The sequence below is a fragment of the Bacillus rossius genome, chromosome 2 (assembly GCF_032445375.1).
Source record: "Bacillus rossius redtenbacheri isolate Brsri chromosome 2, Brsri_v3, whole genome shotgun sequence".
In the NCBI taxonomy this organism is placed as follows: Eukaryota; Metazoa; Arthropoda; class Insecta; order Phasmatodea; family Bacillidae; genus Bacillus; species Bacillus rossius.
In genome coordinates this window covers 125,482,271-125,502,355 of record NC_086331.1, presented here as the reverse complement: position 1 = coordinate 125,502,355, position 20,085 = coordinate 125,482,271, and the positions used below count along the sequence as shown (strand labels likewise).

General features: G+C 39.8%; 1 protein-coding gene across 4 annotated transcripts in view; it reads left to right on the top strand.

Annotated features, from left to right (window-relative positions):
* The first annotated feature begins 6,232 nt into the window (after positions 1-6,232).
* LOC134529779 (WASH complex subunit 2-like) overlaps positions 6,233-20,085 on the top strand; it is a 58,855-nt gene continuing 45,002 nt past the window's right edge. For 2 of the 4 annotated variants that reach the window (XM_063364219.1, XM_063364218.1), the window contains exons 1-3: positions 6,471-6,637; positions 9,897-10,019; positions 19,283-19,477. In XM_063364219.1, the coding sequence (XP_063220289.1) occupies positions 19,340-19,477 (138 nt within the window). In that variant the 5' untranslated portion in view covers positions 6,471-6,637; positions 9,897-10,019; positions 19,283-19,339. Of the gene's footprint in view, positions 6,451-6,470; positions 6,638-9,896; positions 10,020-19,282; positions 19,478-20,085 lie in introns of those variants that run through there. The other 2 variants (XM_063364216.1, XM_063364217.1) reach the window with 2 other exon arrangements.

Sequence of the window (20,085 nt, the reverse complement as noted above, 5' to 3'; positions counted from 1 at the left end):
TGCGCTGCAACACCATCTCAAACTGTCGCCCGTCGAAATCGACTCGCTATAGAAGAGGCTCTCGAGACTCTCTCGTGGGTCACCCTCGGTGGTATCGCTACCAAAGTGTCTCTTACTCGGTTGCCAAGCCTTCAGACATCGAACAGTTGTTCCGATGTCTTTTTACAAGGAACTCGCAGGTGTTATTTCGCCATTAGGTCCACACACACACACACACAAACACACTCTCTCTCTCTCATCAGCTGGTGTCCTTTTATGTAGTCGAGTTGAACACAACCAGAAGCCACATGTTATGTAACAAGCGTACCTGACCAAATTACGCAAGTCTCGTCGCAACTCTGTGTCAGCTCTGTGTCAGCCAGAGGCCAGCGAAAATCAAAGAGCTACATTACAATATTGTAAGGGCTGTGCTGCTACCAAGGTTTGAACTGTTTTCTTTTAAAAATGTCTGACTTTTTAATTTGAACTTAGACCCTAGACATGCAGTGCAAGCCTGGGTAGTCTGTTGTTCCACCAGGATGTTGTGTCCTGTTTATTTCAGTACCCAGTTTTACAGGAAGTAGCTGTATACATTATTTAAGGCACAAGATTGTGTGTAACGATCAGCAAAGGTATACAAGTATTTTTTTTGGACAAAACATATATCACACATACATTTTCTTCAAGAAATAAATATATTTTGACGTCGACCCAAGTGTCTCCCCGGCTCCTTCAGGCCGTTATGCCTCGTAAGCGCCCTCTTTTGCATTACCAGTGCAGTGTAGTGTTTACGATCAGGGACGCACCCATGTGTGCCCTGGAACGTCCATTAACGAATATGTGCTTTGTAAATAATTTCTACTATCTTATAATTATTGTGTCATTATGTTTCTGTTGTAAATACTCACGAGCGTCTACGTTTTGTATAATGTGTAACATTGCATAATTCTGAATAACTTGTGATTACGTTTTTGTATAATTACCTATAATGTCGTCTTAACTCTTGAATAATTTATATTTAAATGATTTTGTATTTATTTTCAAGTGTAGAACCTCAAGCCTGGCCCGCCGCGCGAGTAGCGTCTCTCCCACGCCGGCCCGCTTCCCCTTCCCCTCCTCTGCAGCGCGCGTAGCGGTGCGTGCGGGCGGGCGGCGGAGTGTCAGTTGCTATCTGGCTGCCGCACAGAGCAGACCTGCTTCACTCCGCTCCGCGAGAAGAAGCACGTTACGGAGTTCGGGTCGCAGTGTGGATGAAACATCTGTCACCCGACGTGGTCGTCCAGGCTGTGACAGGCATTCCAGTGATAAATCTCGTAAACAAGATCGCGTCTTCATTATTTTGTTATTCGCCCCGCACGAGACGCGCGCTTTGTCCTGCTGAATTCTCGCAACCAGCAAGTTCGTCACGGGACTGTCACCGTAGTCATATCAGTCGCATATAAGTTGCTTCAAGTGTATTTCCGGGAGTCCGGGTCGCGGCGAGGGAGAATGTTCGTCCTGAATGTGTTAGCCAGGCTGCTTTAAGGCTTCGGCGGAATAAACTAGCTCGTGAAAATGGACAGCAACTTCTACTCCTTTCAACCCTCATCTTAACCTCTAACCTCCACAAGTTGACGCCGTCCCCTCTACTTCCATTGATTGTTACGTGATTTTTATACGGTTCGTGATCTCAGGGAAGGTTCGGCCTCGTGGCTAGAGGTAGGGGTTAACGCAGCAGGGCCCCCTGAGCTGTTATGGCCACTCGGGACGCCTGAAGAAAAACACAAAGTTACTGATTGATGCCTGATGAATTTATTACGTCACAGCCCTATACATAGTGCTGCCCGTCCTGGCTGTAACGGTTGTCCCGAATTGAATAGTCACACGCGCAGCCACTTACTCAGTGGCGGCTCACGATTATACTGCGCGTTAAGGACCTACTCTTGCACATGATGCCGCGGTTACAGAATAAACCCTAACATGACATATTATACCCTGACAAATAGAACACTTTACTATTACACTTTACATATTACACTGGGCTAATGACACTTAGGCCCGTAACTCCGGCGACTCTACCTGACTCTTAGACTTGTCCCAGATATTGACTCGTTAATAAGTTTGGTGGCACGTGTCGCCTATTGGCTGCCCCATGCTGGCTGAAACTATTTAGCCGGTCGGCTAGGTTGTTGCGTGAAGCGCCGACGTAACTTCTCATAGACTCCCCACCGTACTTACGTATTATGCTGAACACTCGTCTTGGAGCACTGATTATTTAAAGTGAAATACCACATGGTAAATTGAGGCCGACCACGGAACTGTACGAAAAAGATTGAGAAAGATTACGACTATTGAAACTACATGTCGGTGATAACGAAAGTTGCTGGTTCCGTGTTAGGCGGAAGCTGCCGGCCTCTCCGAGCTCCTGAAGGTCACTGCCGCTCTCACCGCGCGTGACCCTCCTCGCCCGCCATCCCTCCCACGGAAACGTGTCAATTTCGCGGGAAACTGAACCGGCTATGTTCGGGACAAGGCGCACAGTGAAACATAATTTTGAAAGGACTGAAATTTAAAATAATGAAAGTAATGTCTAATAAAAACCTGTGGAAAAATATACATAATTACATTTGTTGCAGTTCGGCGGAGGGATATGCCACACCCAGCTGGATCCTTCCGCCGACATAGCACTTGTTGCCTGGTGTTCGCCTCGTTGCACGATTAACACTTTGGTGCGTGCACGAGCACGTTGGGTGCACACGCCTTTGCGAGACGTTGATGAGGCATAGCTGTCTATGCGACATAGAGGAGCGTTGGCGGTCGGCATCAAAGTTTCCCTCCCGGTCCCACGTTTTCCTGTCCCGGCCACGTTATCCTGAACTCCACCATTTCTCCGACTGGAGCTACGCGGGCAAATCTGGGCGAGTTTCAGGATCATTCGCAATAGGGACTTAGGGACCGCAGGGCGAGGGACGTCAGTTTATAAATTCAATTCAAACTATTTAATTTTAATTCAACCCTCAAGAGTTTCAGATAATTTTATAATATTAACAGTACTATACACTATACCCCCTGCAACATTAAGCAAGATAATTTGCAAGTGTTTTTCTGTATGTGCGAGAAACAGTCGTTTTCGTAGCCAGGCACGATTGAGACTTTTTACAGTATGTTACTATGTTACATTAATGTGACGTCGTCCGACCGAAGGCCACCCTAAAGCCCGACCTGCAACCGCCAGTATTCACCCCGCTAACGGAACGCGCCCCTAGCCATGACCCACCCGAGTCAGGCGAGCCACCAACAACTAAGGTAGAACCCGGCCTCCCCCAAATAAACAGACTGTCACTTCAATCAACCACGTATAAAAACAAACACTAATTATTAAACTATATTACGTAGTAATTTAAAGTCGGTTGACAGAAGTGCGACGTAGGAGTGCCCGGGCACTCACGTGTGCAACTACATAAATACGCGTGTGAGTGTTCCCCTGGCGGCCTTCTGCCTGAATCAATCAATCAGACCTTATGACATAATTATTCAAACCTTGTGTTGCGTCATTAACCACACCAGAACAATCTGACAAGAAACGAACAGTCGCTGGTGTGACGTAAAAAATTCAAACACAATAATTCTTAAATATAATAACTTTCAATTCATAGAAGGGACAAATTACCTTAATTCAGCCTTTATAATTTATATAAGAATTTAACATCATTAAATTCTCTTATTAACTTATCAGATCATAAATTAACGTAATGAGGTCAACCCTGGCGCGAGGGCCACCGAGCCTCGGCCGGACGCCATGACATGACGCCAGTACAGTGCGACTCGTGGACCGGGGCGGACGCACGTCCCACGGAGAGACATCATCCTTTGTCCACACCGAGTTCACTTCTGGTAACTATAGTCATTCTTCAAAACCTTTTTAATAATCTCTCCGTGTGTACCCGGTCCAGCTTTTCGGTCCAGGACCTAATCCGGCCGCATAAATATCACACCCCCCCCCTGCACAACACTTGGTCCGCGGGGTAGGTGCATTATCCGGTACGGGCCGACTCCCGAGGACAGAACTTTTGTTAATCTCAGTCGCTCCGGTGCTGACACTCCCCGTAAAGGAACTCTTGAGCGAATTTAGCTGCGGTCCGCGCTCCACTGCCATGGACGCGAGCACCGCCTCAATACGCAGATTTACGGGATTGGCCGCCTCCAATCACCCTCATCCCTCTTTGAGCAGCCAGGCTCAGAAACGCCTAGGGACACGATAATACGCAATAATTAGTGACTTTGTAACATTTCTTTGTAACCTTGTGCAACGCACCCTCGTGTAACATTTTCTTTCGTAAACTTGTGCAACGCAACCTCGTGTAACATTTCTTTTGTAATCTGTGCGACGCATCTCTCGACGTAACATTCGTAAATTTGTATAACGCAACCTCGTGTAACATTCCTTTTGTAAACTTGTGCTACGGTAATTCAGTAACTCTCAGACTCAGTTGCGTGTAATTGTGTAATTTGTATCTTGTAACGTCACCTATTGTACGACGTGGCATGTAGCCAACAACGTTACACCAGAGCCACTGTCGACTGAATAAATGACGCACGTCATTTATTAACCCACTTCAGCGTACATTTCTTTAAACCTGCTATTCCCAACCACCGCCGAGTAGGGAATCTCTCAAACCCACGCAACACCGCCGACGGTCCTAGTGGGCCACGCAGGGCAATCGACCCCACGACCCAACTACCGACTAGCACCAGAACTAGTCTGGCGCCCACCCGGACTCATTACATTTGCGACAGCCATTCCCGCTAAGAACCGCACCGGGACTCGAGCCCGAGACCCCGGACGACGGCAAATGATGAAACTGCCAAATATAGTTTCAAAACTTTGTTGTATAGTTCTAAATCGATAATTTTTAATCAAAATCTTATCATCATTTGTATTACATAGCTAAACTAAGTTATGCCACAAAACTCAGCCTAAGTGGTTCCCGCACTTCATGTACTTCGCGTGGGAAACGCAGACCTCAGCAGCGTGCAGCTGCCGGAGGCGCACTAGTCGTCGTTTGCCTGGCTCAGGTGTCGAACGCATCCGCGTGCCATGGGGTCCTCAATACCTTGTTTCAACACTTGTAATCACCATGTCGTGAGTTTTATCTTTTCTTTTCCATCTGTCCTGTGTATGGCCCCACCTTCGGGGTAGTTTAAAAGAACTCATCACGTAACATAATAGCACCATTCGCAACCGCGCATTCTTGCGTGTTCTGCTTTTTGCCTTCGTAGTTGACGGGCCACGTGGTCGCACCTATCCTCTGGTAGAAAACCTTTCTTGTGAACTTTTCAGCATTGCCTTCACTGGGTTGTCCCCAGACGAAACATGTGAACTTTGTACAAAGCTTTCTATGTTACTATTTCATTTCCATAACATTTTGCTGTAGGCCAATTGCCATCCTTAAAAAAAAAAATATATATATTTTAAATCAATATAAGTCTTTAAAGTAGAGAGTCTAGGAAAATAAAATTCATGATAGCTTAAGTAAAAACTTGAGTATGCCAGCTACTGTAATATTAAAATTCTGTGTTACATTATTTATGAATTTGTTCAAATATAATTTATTAATCGCTTCAAAACATTTTACTTTTGTTAATTTTTGCCATTTCCCTGCAGCATCCAATTTTTAAATTTACCTAATTGTCTTTAAGTGCCTTCTCCCCAGCCCCCACATTGAGAGTTTCGTAACATATTAATACATGCTTTTTTTTTTTTTTTTTTTAAAAGAAAATGTGTATTTATAGCAGTTGAAGGAAACATTTGTGATACTTCAACTTTGAAAATCAAACCTAAAATAAGGGTCTGTGTCCATGTCTTGAAGTCTGAACCCGTAAATCTGAGGATTAGTTGCTTCTTGATAATAATATGAATTATTAAATGTTTTTTGGTTCATCTACATGAATGATGCTTAAATTCCTATTGACATGTAAATTCACGTTTTATTAACTGTGTTAGTATAACTTACACAATTTGTTTACTTAAATTATGATGCACGTATTTCTCAGTAGTCACTAATCTTCATTATATTCTTAAAATATAGGCGTTATTTGTGAAACCGGCTTAATTTACATATATTAGGTGTTTTTTTTTTAGAATTATTGGTTTTCCTAAAAAAATTTTACTTGCTTTTTGCCAGTGGCTAGGACACTCGTAGAAAAAATAATTAACTAATTTTCTTGTCGATAACACATTTTAGGGACCTTCGATTATATATCGATCTAAAGTATACTGTTTTCGATAGCCGCAAGTAACAATATTTATTCTTTGTAACGTTTATTTACGAAATGTCAAAGCAAGACATAATTTAGACTAATATTCCATTATTTAGAGATATTCATCTGGTATAAATTAATAATATTTTGGCAGGTCACTAAAATAATGTCAGGTTTTTGTGCAAGAAACCTATTGCTTAATTATTGACTTTATAGTGACTGTTTTTAATGGTAAGTTGGTTATGTCGTTTGTTGTATACGAGTTTGTAACATTGGGGGTTGGTGTATAAAAAATATCAGGTTTAATAAAATTCTGAAATGGGGGTTGTGAATGTTATGATTTTACAAATTTCGTTTAAACATTGGATTTGCAATTTTCTGTAAGATCTAAGAAATTGATTAGCGAGGTTGATGGTTTGTACGTGTAATTCTGAAATGTTTCCTATTTAAATGAGAATTTTTTTATTCTTCTTGATATGGTTTTCAATCATTTTTTCTACAAGTTCATGGGGTTTAATGTGGATAGGTTCCATATATGTATTACAAATACTGTGATGTAACAATGGTTGGGTGGGTTAGCTGTGTTAAAGTTACTTCAATACTCAATAGTATTGTGGACGGTTTGTTAGGTTAGCTATATTAAAAATTGTATAAAATGTTTTAAACGGTTGGTTAGGAAATGCAAAATTAAGATGTAGTTTAATGTAGCTAATTTAACCAACCATTCACTAGATTTCATAGTTTTTTACTGTAGCTAACCTAACATACTGTTATTTTAGTTTCTTCCCAATTGCCTTTGCCGGCTTTCATCATCCAGCAGTTAACACACGTTTATTTTTTATGGGAAGCTTGAGAAGAATCAAAGGTAGGGAAAGGTTTTAACGTTAATGTTACATTAAGGTAAAGCAATTTTCTACAGTTATTACACTGACTACCATAGTCAAAACCCAATCAAGTTAATGTTGGGCGATATGTGTTAAAAAAATTTTTTTTAATCCGAAAATACTTTTATTATATGCTCTTTAACTTCCTCTTTTCATTAAACTCAGCGGAGATAAGAAATTCCAAATACTTTAGGAGATATCGAATTTTTTAATTTTCATCACAATACCTGTGCATTCATGCGGCGTGTACTATTGTTTCTTGTTTACGAGTATGAAATTTTTTTTTCTTGCGGCATTTACCATTGTACCCGACTCTAAGTTAGGTGAGTTTTTAACGTTTAAAATTAAATGTTTTATTTGTTATTTGGATATTGTTGCGCAATTAATAAGTAAAAAAAAAATTACGTGAGATCCTACTGTTCATCCTTTGTTCCCGTTTGTTAGGTCAGGTCAGTTACATTATAAATACTTCAACCATTAAAATTAATTCATATTATTTTTAATGTCTGCTTAGTTTGAAAGTATTTATAATGTAACTGACCTGACCTAATTGACCATTTTAATTAATTAGGCATTCACAAACACACAGAAAAAAAAAATTGCGTTGGTCGAATGATTGCACAGGTCTTGTGTATTGCAAAATAAGAACGGCGATATCTCTTAAAGTATTTATAATTTCTTATCTCCGCCGGGTTTTATGAAAAGAGGAAGTTAAAAAACATAGAATAAAAGTATTTTTGGAATATAAAATTTTTTTTTTAACAAATATAGCCCAACTACATATTTACCAGTTAATATGTTATAAACATATCTTATTTTGAGACTTGAACCGCCTGCCTATCACCAGGGGCGTAGCCAGGGGGTGGGGGTTTAGGGGTTCAACCCCCCCTCCCCTTAGCATTAAATCTTTAATTAATTTCTTATTCATCACTCAAACAAATTTCATATTAAATTTAATAAAATTTTTGTCATTACAATATTTAAATTTAAGTACCGAAAACTGCTAAAAAAGCACTATTTTACACCTTAAAATCCAAATTTTCCGGGGCACGATCCCCGGACCCCCCGCTTTAATACGGGGAGGGGGTGGCATGCTTCTTAACACCCCCCATACACAAATCCTGGCTACGCCACTGCCTATCAAACCTGTTAGTAAGTCTCTCTTACCGTTGATGTGCATCTTGTTCGTGGCCGCGGCAGGCCTTTTGCAGAGGCGTGATGCGGTGGCAGGAAGTACTGCAGTGCAGCTGGCTCCGTTGTCTTGACCACCTCGAAAAAGCCTCTTTTTGGACGTGGCTCCATATTTGAAACCTCGGGTTCGTGGCTGTGTTGACAAGATCTTCGTTCCCTCTCCCCTTATGCAACGGCTGCTGGCCACACGAATGTAAGGTTCTGTCTCACTATTTTGTGCTGTCAACACTGATGCCACAGCTTAGCCTACTTGCTGGTGCAACACGTTTATTTCATAACCTTGTGCCATAACACTCTCCCCCTGGTAGAAATAGGCGCCTGCCCTCAGCCGAAGGTTTGTAGTTGGGCGGGACGTGGGTCGAGGAGAAACCAGTAGAATAGACGTATGGTAAGTACTTTGAGGGTTTTGAAACCAAACGCATGGGTTCTTTCTATGTGTCAGGATAGTGTCGCCGCAAACCTAAATCATCATTTAGTTGTTTTCATGCCTGGCCGTGCTGCCTGTATTCTCTTTCTTCCCCCAGGGTTGGTAATGTGGAAGGAATCACATATATATATTCCTTATTTTCCACACTCATGTTTATATGCTGTTTTAATTTTTGTGCATATTCCTTTCACCATCTACTGTATTCATACTGCTGTTATATGAAATGTCTATCACTATCATCCATAGTTACCACCTCTGACACGGCACTTTTTTTGGGTGTCCAAAGAGCTGACAACTTTCTGGCTTTACAAATCCATAGAACTTAAGGAAATCTTGAAAATTTTGACTTATTTACTTATTTCCTTAATGTGTTCGTTCACTTGAAGCATCATCTTTTTTATTCCATATTCTTTTTGTACTTCCTTTTTTCTTTCTAGTGGCCTCACAAGAGCACTATTTGAACTAAAACTAGATGCCATTTTGATGAGTGTGAATCACTTCGTACAAACCAATGACTCACTGATGTGTCTCCTTGTTAGATTACATGTGCTGATTTTGTAAGAAATAAGATTAAGATGGATTATTTTTGTAGAACTGTGTAATTATCAATGTCCTTTAATTCTAACATAGGCTTATTTTGCCAACACAAATTCAACAAGGATATGTCACTACCCTCCACTACAAGTTGCTATCATAATCCAATTTTCATAAAATATTGACTATGGCTGTTTTTGGGGGGAAAAAAAGTTAATTGCAGTGTACCCCAAACTTTCTTTGAAGTTTTTGCTAGTTGATGGTATAACTCACTGTTTTTATAAAACAGTTTCATAGCAAATATACTTTCTGCATCAGTCCATGGCTTCATAACAATTACAAATGGCGGAATGATGGCTGTTGCTGCATTTATTCCACTTCGGTCATGTCCAACAAAACAGTGTTGATAAATAACCCAATTCATACATGTACTTCATATTTTTATACATTTATTAATGATGTAGCCAATATTGCTGTCCAAACATGCTTATGTTATAGTGCTTATAATAAATTATTTCTCAGAGGTTAAATTGTATGTGTAGCAGTCACATAAATCTCCCTAATGAGTCTAATTTACAGTTTACATATAGATAAAGTTATTATTATGTGCAGAAATCAAAAATTGTTTATTTTTTGTGCAGGAGAACAAAGACTGCAAACCTTGGGATAGACCCTGGAGCACTGAAGATATAAGTGAAAACAGTGGAAACTGGAACTTAGCCGGGGATGCGGGACTCTTGCGACATTTACAGCAGTTTTCTCAAGTGAGGATGGTTTTTTTGTATTACAAAAAATTTTTTTTTCAAGAGCTATTAATGAGATTAATCATAATACATAGCTTTTTAACAATTGTGTTTTAATTGCAAATTTTGTCACCAAATTTTGTGTGTAATAAATGTTATTTGCAAGCTGTTAAATGTCACAGAAGTGATCAAAATTATGAACTCTTCCATAACCTTTTACCAGCATTAGAATTAGATAACACTTAGTAAATAACTGATGACAAAATTTTATGGTAGTGATTTTCAGGATAATAGTTTGAAACCACAACACCCAGAAAAACATATATGTCTTGTTTCAATATTAATTAGGTGAAATTTTCTGATTAAAAAAATTAATAAAATGGTTTTTATTTATTCATGTACAGCAAATCAATCCCTCACTTAGCACATATTCAAATTGTGCAAATTCATTTACAACCATGTTAATTTTATTGCTCCAGTCTTGAATAGCACGTCTGTGAATTTCAGTTAGCATAAAATCATCACAGGCAAAAAAACAAAGTCGGCCATGACGTCATGAAGTCTGTTTCAACTCGGGAAACAACAGATGTTCGGTGGCATACAGTTACTTGGGGTGGGGGGGGGGGGGATGCACGCGCAGGCCAGACTATGCTATCGGCTGCTTTATAAACATCAGCTATGGTGAGTTCAGTTGCGGCTATGGAGTGTAAAGAACCAAATGATTTTGGGTCCACGTGTATGCCGCCAGGCCGTACCGTTGTCGCCCGGCTTCAGACTGGGCCGTGATGAACTTCAGTCTAGACCAGTGGTTCTTAACCTTTTAGTTATGAGGGACCATTTTACCAAATGTATGTCTTGCCAGGGACCACCCAGTTGGTTTACCTAGAAACCCAAATTAAGGGTTGTTTGATAAAGAAAACAAGCACAATTTTATAATTAGCACTCATTTCATAATTATTTGGCAAAAATCTAAAAGTTACAGATTTTAATTTAATGTGATTTTTGTGGCTGCATACTCTTTACTAACTTCTGAATTCTTGGTTCAGTGCTACTCAAAGCTAAACGCATGTCGGCAGTGGCATCCAACCGATTTCGATGCTTGTTTTTAATAATCAGAAGCGTCGAAAATCCCTGCTCGCATAGATACTTCGATGAAAATAAAGTTAGGTAACGTATAGCAATGTCTCGAAGCTTTGGAAAAGAAATTGCTTTTTGGCTCCAATAATCTTCAAGATTTATTCCTGATTCGAATGTATCTTTTAAGTTCGTGTCGTGTTGCATTTCAATCACTTCTTCTTTAATTTCATCAGAGACTTCGGAAACGTTGACAATGAAAGGATTCCGGATCAGTTTCTGAATACTTCTGTCCTCACAGTCAGGAAAATAGCGATTGAATTCACTTTTTAAATTAGTCAAATGGATCTCATGTTCTTCTGAATTTCTTCTTTAATATCTGCACCTAGTCCGTCAATAATTTGGTTGAGCGTATCAAATGCAGAAAAGTTTTTTCTTTCGACCTAATTGATCCATAGCTCGATTTTAGCAATAAATGCCCTGATTTTATCTTCATATGAAAATATGTTGCTCATGCCTTGCAACTTCAAATTTCCTGACCCTTGCAGTTGAAGGTTCAATTTATTTATTTGCGCAAAAATTCGACCAAATAAGAAAAACGTACCTTATATTCGGGCTCGCAGAACTGATCTAACAACTCTTTGTTTTCCTTGTTAGTTAAGAATATTTGTACTTCCTCTCTTAGTTCGTACAGCCTCCACAGCATGTTTCCTTTGGAAAGCCAACGAACTTCTGTGTGGAAAAGCAGAGTTTCGTGTTCAGAGTTCATGTCAGAACACAACTGTTTGAATAGACGAGTATTGAGTGCACTCTTTTTAATGAAGTTAACTACTTTTATAGCAGTTTTCAGAGCCATAGTGAAACATTCCGGGAGCGTTTTGGCAGCCAATGCTTGACGGTGAATAACGCAGTGCGTCGTAATTGAGGAGGGATTTTTGGTTTTTATCAATGCTGCAAGACCAGAGCGAGAACCAAGCATAGCAGGAGCACCGTCAGTACAAAACCCGGCAAGCCTTTCCCACATAAGTCCATGTTCCTCCATATATTGACATAGCATTCATAACATCTGCACCTTGCGACGTCGTTTTAAGTTCATGAGAAAATAATAACTCTTCTTTAAACATTTTATTGTCCTCCAAAAATCGAATAAATACAAGTAATTGACAGCATTGCGAAACATCGGTAGACTCATCACATTGTAATGCAAAATAAGGGCTGTTTTTAATCTTGTCAATAACTTGGTCTTCAATATCAGTTGAAATTTTTTGAATGCGTGACTTAACTGTGTCATTAGAAAGCGGTATTTCACGAATTTTCTTTTGAGCTTCCGCGCCTAAAAGCTCCTCTGCAACTTTGAGCATACAGGGCTTTATTAAAGATTCGCCGATTGTGTGTGCTTTTTTCGATTTCGCAATCAATTTTGAAACTTCAAATGATGCAGATAATGTTTTTTCAGATGTTGAATAACTTGTTCCACTGGGTCCAAGTTTCATTTTTTTAAGATTTGTTAGTTTGCCTTCAAAGAATTCTCGCGAATGGTTACAGAACTTCGGATGCACGGTCTTCAAATGACGTTCCAACTTTGCCGGTTTTAAAGCGTCGTTAGAAAGAACAGTTGCACATAAAACGCATTGCGGTCTAGTTTCTCCATTAATTTCTATTGAAGTAAATCCCAGCTTAATATATTCGTCGTCATATTTTCTTTTTGGTGGCATTTTCCTGAAAACAAAGTTTTAGTGATAATACAGACAGGTATAATCTTATGTATACCTTATGTATTACATGTATACCTTATCTTATGGATAATAAAAATGTGTTGTTTTGACAAGCTTTTATTTGTGAGGTCTATGGCCAGCTGTGGGAATGACGGTAAAAGTATCTACTACTCAAGATGTATCAAATGAGCCCAAATACGTCGGTATTATTAAGTAGGTACCTATACTTACATATACATCATAATCTGCTCAATTATACCAAACAATTGCATTGTCACCGAAATGACATTATTATGTATTCCCGACTTTGCCTCTCAATTGGTTGAGAATAACTGCTTTGAAATATTAAGTTATAATGGTACAATTCCACCAAAATACTGTGCAGCACAGTGCAGCACACCGGTGGAATCGTACCTTAAGGTTTAACCCGAAAAAACAAACAATGCAAGTCAAATAAGGCTCGTTTTTAATTGCTCACTAAAACGGTTAACCTAACCTACAAAAGTACTGAAATGTGCATTATTTTCCGTTTTATAAAAATGATTAAAAACAACAGTAGGTACCTAATAAGAAACCTAGCAGATTTACAATGTGACGAAAATAAAGTAAAATTAGTAATCCGCAATTAGTTAGTTGTGTGGCATACCTAAACCAAACAAATAGATAATATTTATTTTACTTACCTACGTAGTATTTATATCTGGAGTAGTTATTTACTATAACTACCTTCGTGCACTAAGGAAATTTGCTTTTTGCTGACGAACTTTAAAAATTAAACCAAGTACTGTAGTAGGTAGGTACTCGTCACTCTCTCAAGGCCACGTTACAAATCCCTACCGCTCATTACATAGTCGACGCTACAAGTGACGATCGGCAACCCGCGCCGGTAAAACAAAGAACGAATGGAACGAAACCGCCACCCCCCGCCCTCTTGCACCGCATTTCGCCTTCGGACTCGTGCCACGCGCGGCTCGCGTTGTTTCGACTCTACTCATTACGGCGGACCACTTGGAATGCCTCCAGGGACCACCAGTGGTCCGCGGACCACCGGTTAAGAACCACTGGTCTAGACAATGGGAGGGGACTCGCACACACGAACGTCTTCTGGTAATTGTACATGCTCAAGCACCTGCAGTTGGAATAATGGCTTCTAAGCGAGAGCGTAATGCATCATGTTCAAGTAGTGTTAAAAACCATAAAGCTATTTGTCTTGGGACAAAACTAAAAGTTTTAATGGCGTACAGAATGTCATGAAGGCCACACATTTATTGTTTACAGGTCAACTGTGTGCACAATCTTACAAAATGAGGACTTGATCAAACATTTATGTGAGAGTGATGGTGTTGGTTGTACTAGCGGGAATATATTTGACATTAGATACCGGAACAGAAATGAACAGATGATTCACCTGGAAAGGTTGTTAAGTGAATGGTTCAATGAAAAATTCATGGGCCTGACAGGATTGGTATGAACCAAGCAGTGATATGCAAAAAAAAAACTTAATTTTTAAAAAAATTTAATTTAAATATCCACACAGTAACATCAGTTTCACTGCCAGTAAAGGTTGGTTTGGAAAGTTCTTGGAAAGGTACGCAGTGTGTGTAGAAGGTCACGCCCGGGTGGGCAAGCCAACCAGCTGACTGAAGATAATTATGTAACCACCGATCTCCAATTACACAGCATCACATTTGTCATAAATGTATTCGTTGGTAGGCTTATAAAGGTAAATGTTGTGACATATTTATAGTCAAATGTTATTCTACACATTTAAATTATGTAAAGAATATTTTCGTACACATTTTGGAACACATTAAACTGACTACAATATAATATTTATTTAGAAGTACCTACAGCTATAGTAGTTAGAAATAATCAAAATATGCTATGTAACTGCTTAAATGAAGGCATTGGCATATATCACTATGGCTGACATTATGTCCCTAACTCTTATGTTATTAATGTTTTTTTTAATATAAAATAAGTCATGTGGACTAAACATGTTGGAACAGTGGACTGGACTCACACTGAAGGACTTGGTTTCAAATCCCAGTTGGTTTTGATTTTCCATGGTTTCTCAAAATCACTAAAGGGTTCTTTTGTATAGTCCAGCCCCAATATCCCTGTATTGTTTTTTTCTGTTTTCCATCTCTAATTACCTCGCTATCAATGAAATGTAAAACTCAATAAAAAAATGTGGAAGTAATCATTGTAACCCCTGCCCCCTTCCTTCAGGGGCACAACACAAAAGTTGTTAACTAACAGTCAAAATACTAAACAAATAAATAAATATGGCAAACTGCAGAGTAAATGGGGACAATGTAACAGAGGGCAAGGTCAACCACATTCAGAGGAAAAACATTCCGGTATTTTATTGAAGTATTTTTTAAAATACCGCAAAACATTTATACAAGAGAGTACAAAAATTAAATAGAACTTATAGCTAACTTGAAGTCTCTACTTAAATCCTTTGTTCATTCATCTATTGGGTGTGCCACCAAACCTACTCCTTTTCACGTCTGTACAATTGCGTCTCGGGACAGCTCGTAAACGAAAAATTTACAAAATGCATGATTGTTAAATGTGCTGCTGTGCCGAATCAGTGCTACTTTAGGCACAATTTTTTTTATTTTCTTAGTTTTACAAAATTTTAAATTTTTTTATAACTTCAATTTTCCTCCTTCGCCCGCTGCTTTCGCCCCCATCCAAACTTGTTCGGTCGAGTGTACCGGCAGGTTAGCTTGTTGAGCAGTATAGTGCTCTCACCGCCGTTTCCCACCAAATTTGCTGGGTCTAGCCGACTACAGGGCTATCATCAGCAACGGTATCCACTGGCCGTCGCGTCTCGTCACAAGTTTAGCGCTACGCGTGACGAAAGTAGCCGCCCTAAGCTTCCCATGGTCACCTCCACCCCTTCTCGGAGGTGTGCTGAAGTTTGCAGTCTCTAACACGTTTTGGTGTCCTTTTTTCAAGCTCCGCCGCACGTCCCGACGCCTGGCCGGCGAAGTCTCCCAGGGCAGGTCATTCACCGGACATACCCCCCACCCGGTCCTGGTCCACAGCGGTCATCGGCCAGCCGCGGCAATGACCAACCTCAAGGCCAAAATCCCCCCCACTTGCAAAATGGCGGCCACCAAGTGCCGCGATGGTCTCTGCGAGACTCCGATCTGCATGCCCACGCCATCTAGCGGCGAAAGGACGAACTAGCTGAGAGCGAGAGCGCACTACTGACCACCCTATCCCCACCAGGAGAAACAGTCGACCTCACACTCAGTCGATAGGTCGCCGGAGCCCTTTTTTTCTTTCGGAACCATTCGGGTTCCCTTCGGGTTTTCCGAAGCCCCTCCCCTGGACAGGCGACCAAAGACAGCTTTAATTAGGCGAGCCGGCGCCATTTTTGACGATTCGGCAGGCAGCACGCGGTAAGGGCAGATCTCTCTTCGCAGCCCGAGACAACGCGCTTCTGAAAAGTCGTGAACGGCTTTCTCTAAAGCATGTAGTTGGTTATCGACAAGGCCATGTGCCTTAGCACTCAATTTATAATTTTCTTGCTGCCCGAAATAGTTTTTTTGTCTTTACTTATTATTCTTCATGGCGACAGCAATCTTCCGCGTCGCGCATCACCTGGCCATCTCCAGGGACCGACCTGATCTACTCCACCCCGCAGCTTAGGTAAGTTATTTCGTCGCCCCACACACACCTTTTCTTTTCCCGTTCTCGTGGGCTTAACTTCGCCCAACATCAGCCGCCTGTTAACCAACCTAATTTGATGGGAATACTGGTTGCAGGCGGGGATCAAGAACTAGGATGAGAGATTCCGCTCCAAATTCAACTCCCATGCAGTTCATGAGTTAGTTCCCCGAAATTCATCGCCTCCTGCAATCGGAGAATTTCTCAAGAGTTCCAGCTTTCAACATATTTTTCCCTGAGTGGAAAAAACCATAAAATAATTTATAATTCTGAACAACCAGTTTCAGGACACTTTTATTAATTTAACGAGTAAATGTAATTTTTTTTATAATTTGTCTTATGAAGAGCCTGCGCGCTCAATATTCAATGGCCTGTAAAGTTAAGAAACCAAATGACCTTATATTCAGTCAAATATAACCATGGTTACTTATTATAATATCTCGCTCCGGGGCCTCCCATTTGGTTTATTGTTTAACAAGATTTAATGTATTAAGTATAGCAAATAAGGTCAACAATTTTCTTGGTATTTTGTTTCGGCTGTAATGCCATGGGTTATCTTCAGTAGAATAAGGTTTGTAAAGTAGAAATAACAGCAACAAAATCATTAAGTAAATGCCAATGTAAACCAAACCAGATCTTATTAATTTCTTATCCTTGATCACGATCCACATAACCTTACCAAGTTTTAAGGAGGTTAATCATAAATTTTTTTGTGCGTGCGCTGTGCCCCTATGGGTAATGTGTTTAGTACTGTTTCTGCCTGGCGCTTCCACGGCCAATCTATATTTGTTCTTTAGACAAACTTTCATATTGAGCGCAGCGGCACGTTACAAATTGGTAGCAGTTAGCATGGTTACGGTAACAATGTGGTAGCAGTTTGTGTGGTTATGGTTACTCTTAAATTGTTAACTGTATTGTGGTTTGATTTATGAGAATGCTTTAAATTTATTTGGTATAAATATTTTTTTTGTTTGTCACTAAGATTTTCGTTATATAGTATTATTGTAAGTCCTAAAACTGGCTTAACTTTTTACTAGTAAGTTGTAAGTTAAAATTTCAGTTAACTTCCAGCAACGTTTTTCTTACGCGGCCAGAGGTCGCCCGCGAGCGTTGGACCCCCAGCTGTGAGCTTATCTTGAGAACGTGTCCCAGCCACCCCTCCCCCGTCCCTGCGCGCCGCTTATCTCTCATGGCGCACGTTCGTGGTTTCGTCTTCAGTTCACCGCCCTGTGCGTCCTGCACGACCTTCGCAGACCACTGTCCGCCCGCCGTGGTCTTGTTCTTTTCTTTTCTTTTCTCGAGCAGCAGAAGTACCAAATTAATGTTGACTAAACTAATATATTTTTCATTATTTTGGGCACACTGCAAACTTGCTAGTTTCGCATAAACAGGTTTGGAATAAAAAAAATCAAGTAATGTTCAATGTTATTGCTGTAGTTTTGTGTAAAATAGTTAGTATCAAAGTCTGACTTCGTTAACTGCTTTAGTGGTGCGCAACTAATGTAGGGATCCTGTCAGCGGCCCACACCTAACTCCTTCCCACTTCAGACACTCAGGTGTCTACAGCAGTGATTACACTGCAAGCGACGCTCGTTTATATTGAGCGCGAAATCCCTCGCACTGCTCACCACAAACTGTTTCGTGGTGCAAGCGTGCAGAAGCATGACAGTAGTCATGTAAAAGTATGAGTTCCAAACTAAAATGAAAGTTTATACGAAGCTGTAGTGGTGACAAAAAGTTCTGAAATAGTTTCTAAAAAAAAATAAGTGCCACGGCAAATAATGTTAGTTCCCTGCTTAGGCAGTAGTAAACTGGAAGCACATTTATTCCTTGCAAAATTTAAACCCAGTAGTCTGTTCAGGCAAGTTAGGAGCAAAATGCTGGACTTATCTGTTGCGATGCTGCAGCCAGTGTCCAGGTGATTGGCCCCAACCTCGTGGCCATGCAGTTCCTCTGCACATGAAGTCCAGACCCCAGCAGACATCGGACGCCCCACTCTCGGACGCATGCTCACACTCGGGTGTCACGAACTCTCTTGCACCTCGTGGCAACCACGCCTCATTCAAGATACTGCTTCGCATTTGAAACTGTTATTAATTTGAATTAAATTTTTTCCATCCTCTATCTACTCACTAATAATTTCTTGTGAGAAATAAATTTATTGATATTTTATTTTTAGTGTACTTTTATAAATCACCCCAGTTTTGCTGCTATACTTGCTGTTTTGCATCTTGTGGGCCATCAAATGTTTCTGCCCTTGCGTGGCACAGGTTATTAAGTGCTTTTGGCACACTCCTACCCTTCTGGCTCTGGTTTCTTGGGCACCTTATGTGGTGTATTCATGATTGAATGTCATCATAGTAATATTGCATTACAAGTGTTCTTTTGTACTAGTACCAATAGAATTGTTGATCTAATGCTCCTGTACGGATTTGTTTTATTACTTTTAGTGATAGACTTTATTTTAAGATGCTGTTCGAACAGCATATGTTTGTAAACTTGGAAATAATTTTAAAAGAAAATTAAAATAGTTATGGAAAGAAAACTAAATATGCTGTTGCAGTACTGTATTTACATTGCTTCAGTGACCTTGCTTTGTTTCTTCTGATTTGTACTGTTACAGGAATGTATTAGAATTGACTGTCTAATGATTTAAGTGACTGGTCTATATTATTTTGCCATACAGTAGTGCATTTGAAGTGATTCATTTATGTGTGTGTGTGTGTGTATGTGTGTGTATGTATACACACACACACACACACACACATGTAAAGAGAGAGAGACAATGTATATTTCTTTTCCTGTAAGGCTCTTTTGGAAAGGACCCATGCGAGTGAGGTGGCACTTAACTCACTGGTAGATGGAATGAAATCCACTGCAGTAGATATCAGCAATGTTACCAACACCTTTTTAATGCTTACCAACACCCAGTTTGTGGAGAATCGTGTTTACGATGATGACGACGAGGAGAAAGGAAGAAGTTCATCTGAAGCACATCCTCAGGTAATCAACATTATAGGATGTTGAAAATTGATTTGGTGTATGTAAGGAACATGAAAGTATGTGAAGTTCAGCATTCATGTATGTATATATATATATATATATATATATATATATATATATGTATGTATGTATGTATGTATGTGTGTGTGTGTGTTTTACCAAGTTCAGAAATCATGTGCATGAATATTAAAATTACATATCTCATCTTCAGGAATAAAATTCAAGGGTTTATTTAAGAATACTTGTATCAATTGTTGAAACTATTAACTCTTGCAGTTTTTAACAAACAGTAAATAAATGTTTATACATTAGAACGCCCCCCCCCTTTTTTTTTTACTTTTCATTTGCCTGATAAATATGATGTAAAAAGTGGGAAGAGAGCCGTCACAATGTCTTCAAAAGGTGTTGAATATTTCAAATTAATTGAGGTGATATGCTGACTAATATCTTAAACTATGTTTGTTAAATAATATGCTTGGTAAAATATTGCTTTTCAGGGATATAACTGAAACCAGTGTAGTAGTGAACCTGCTAAGTAAGCTATCAACTCTTTGATAATGTGTGGGTTAGTTTCCGTAAAAGATAGCATTTATGTGAATGATAAATTT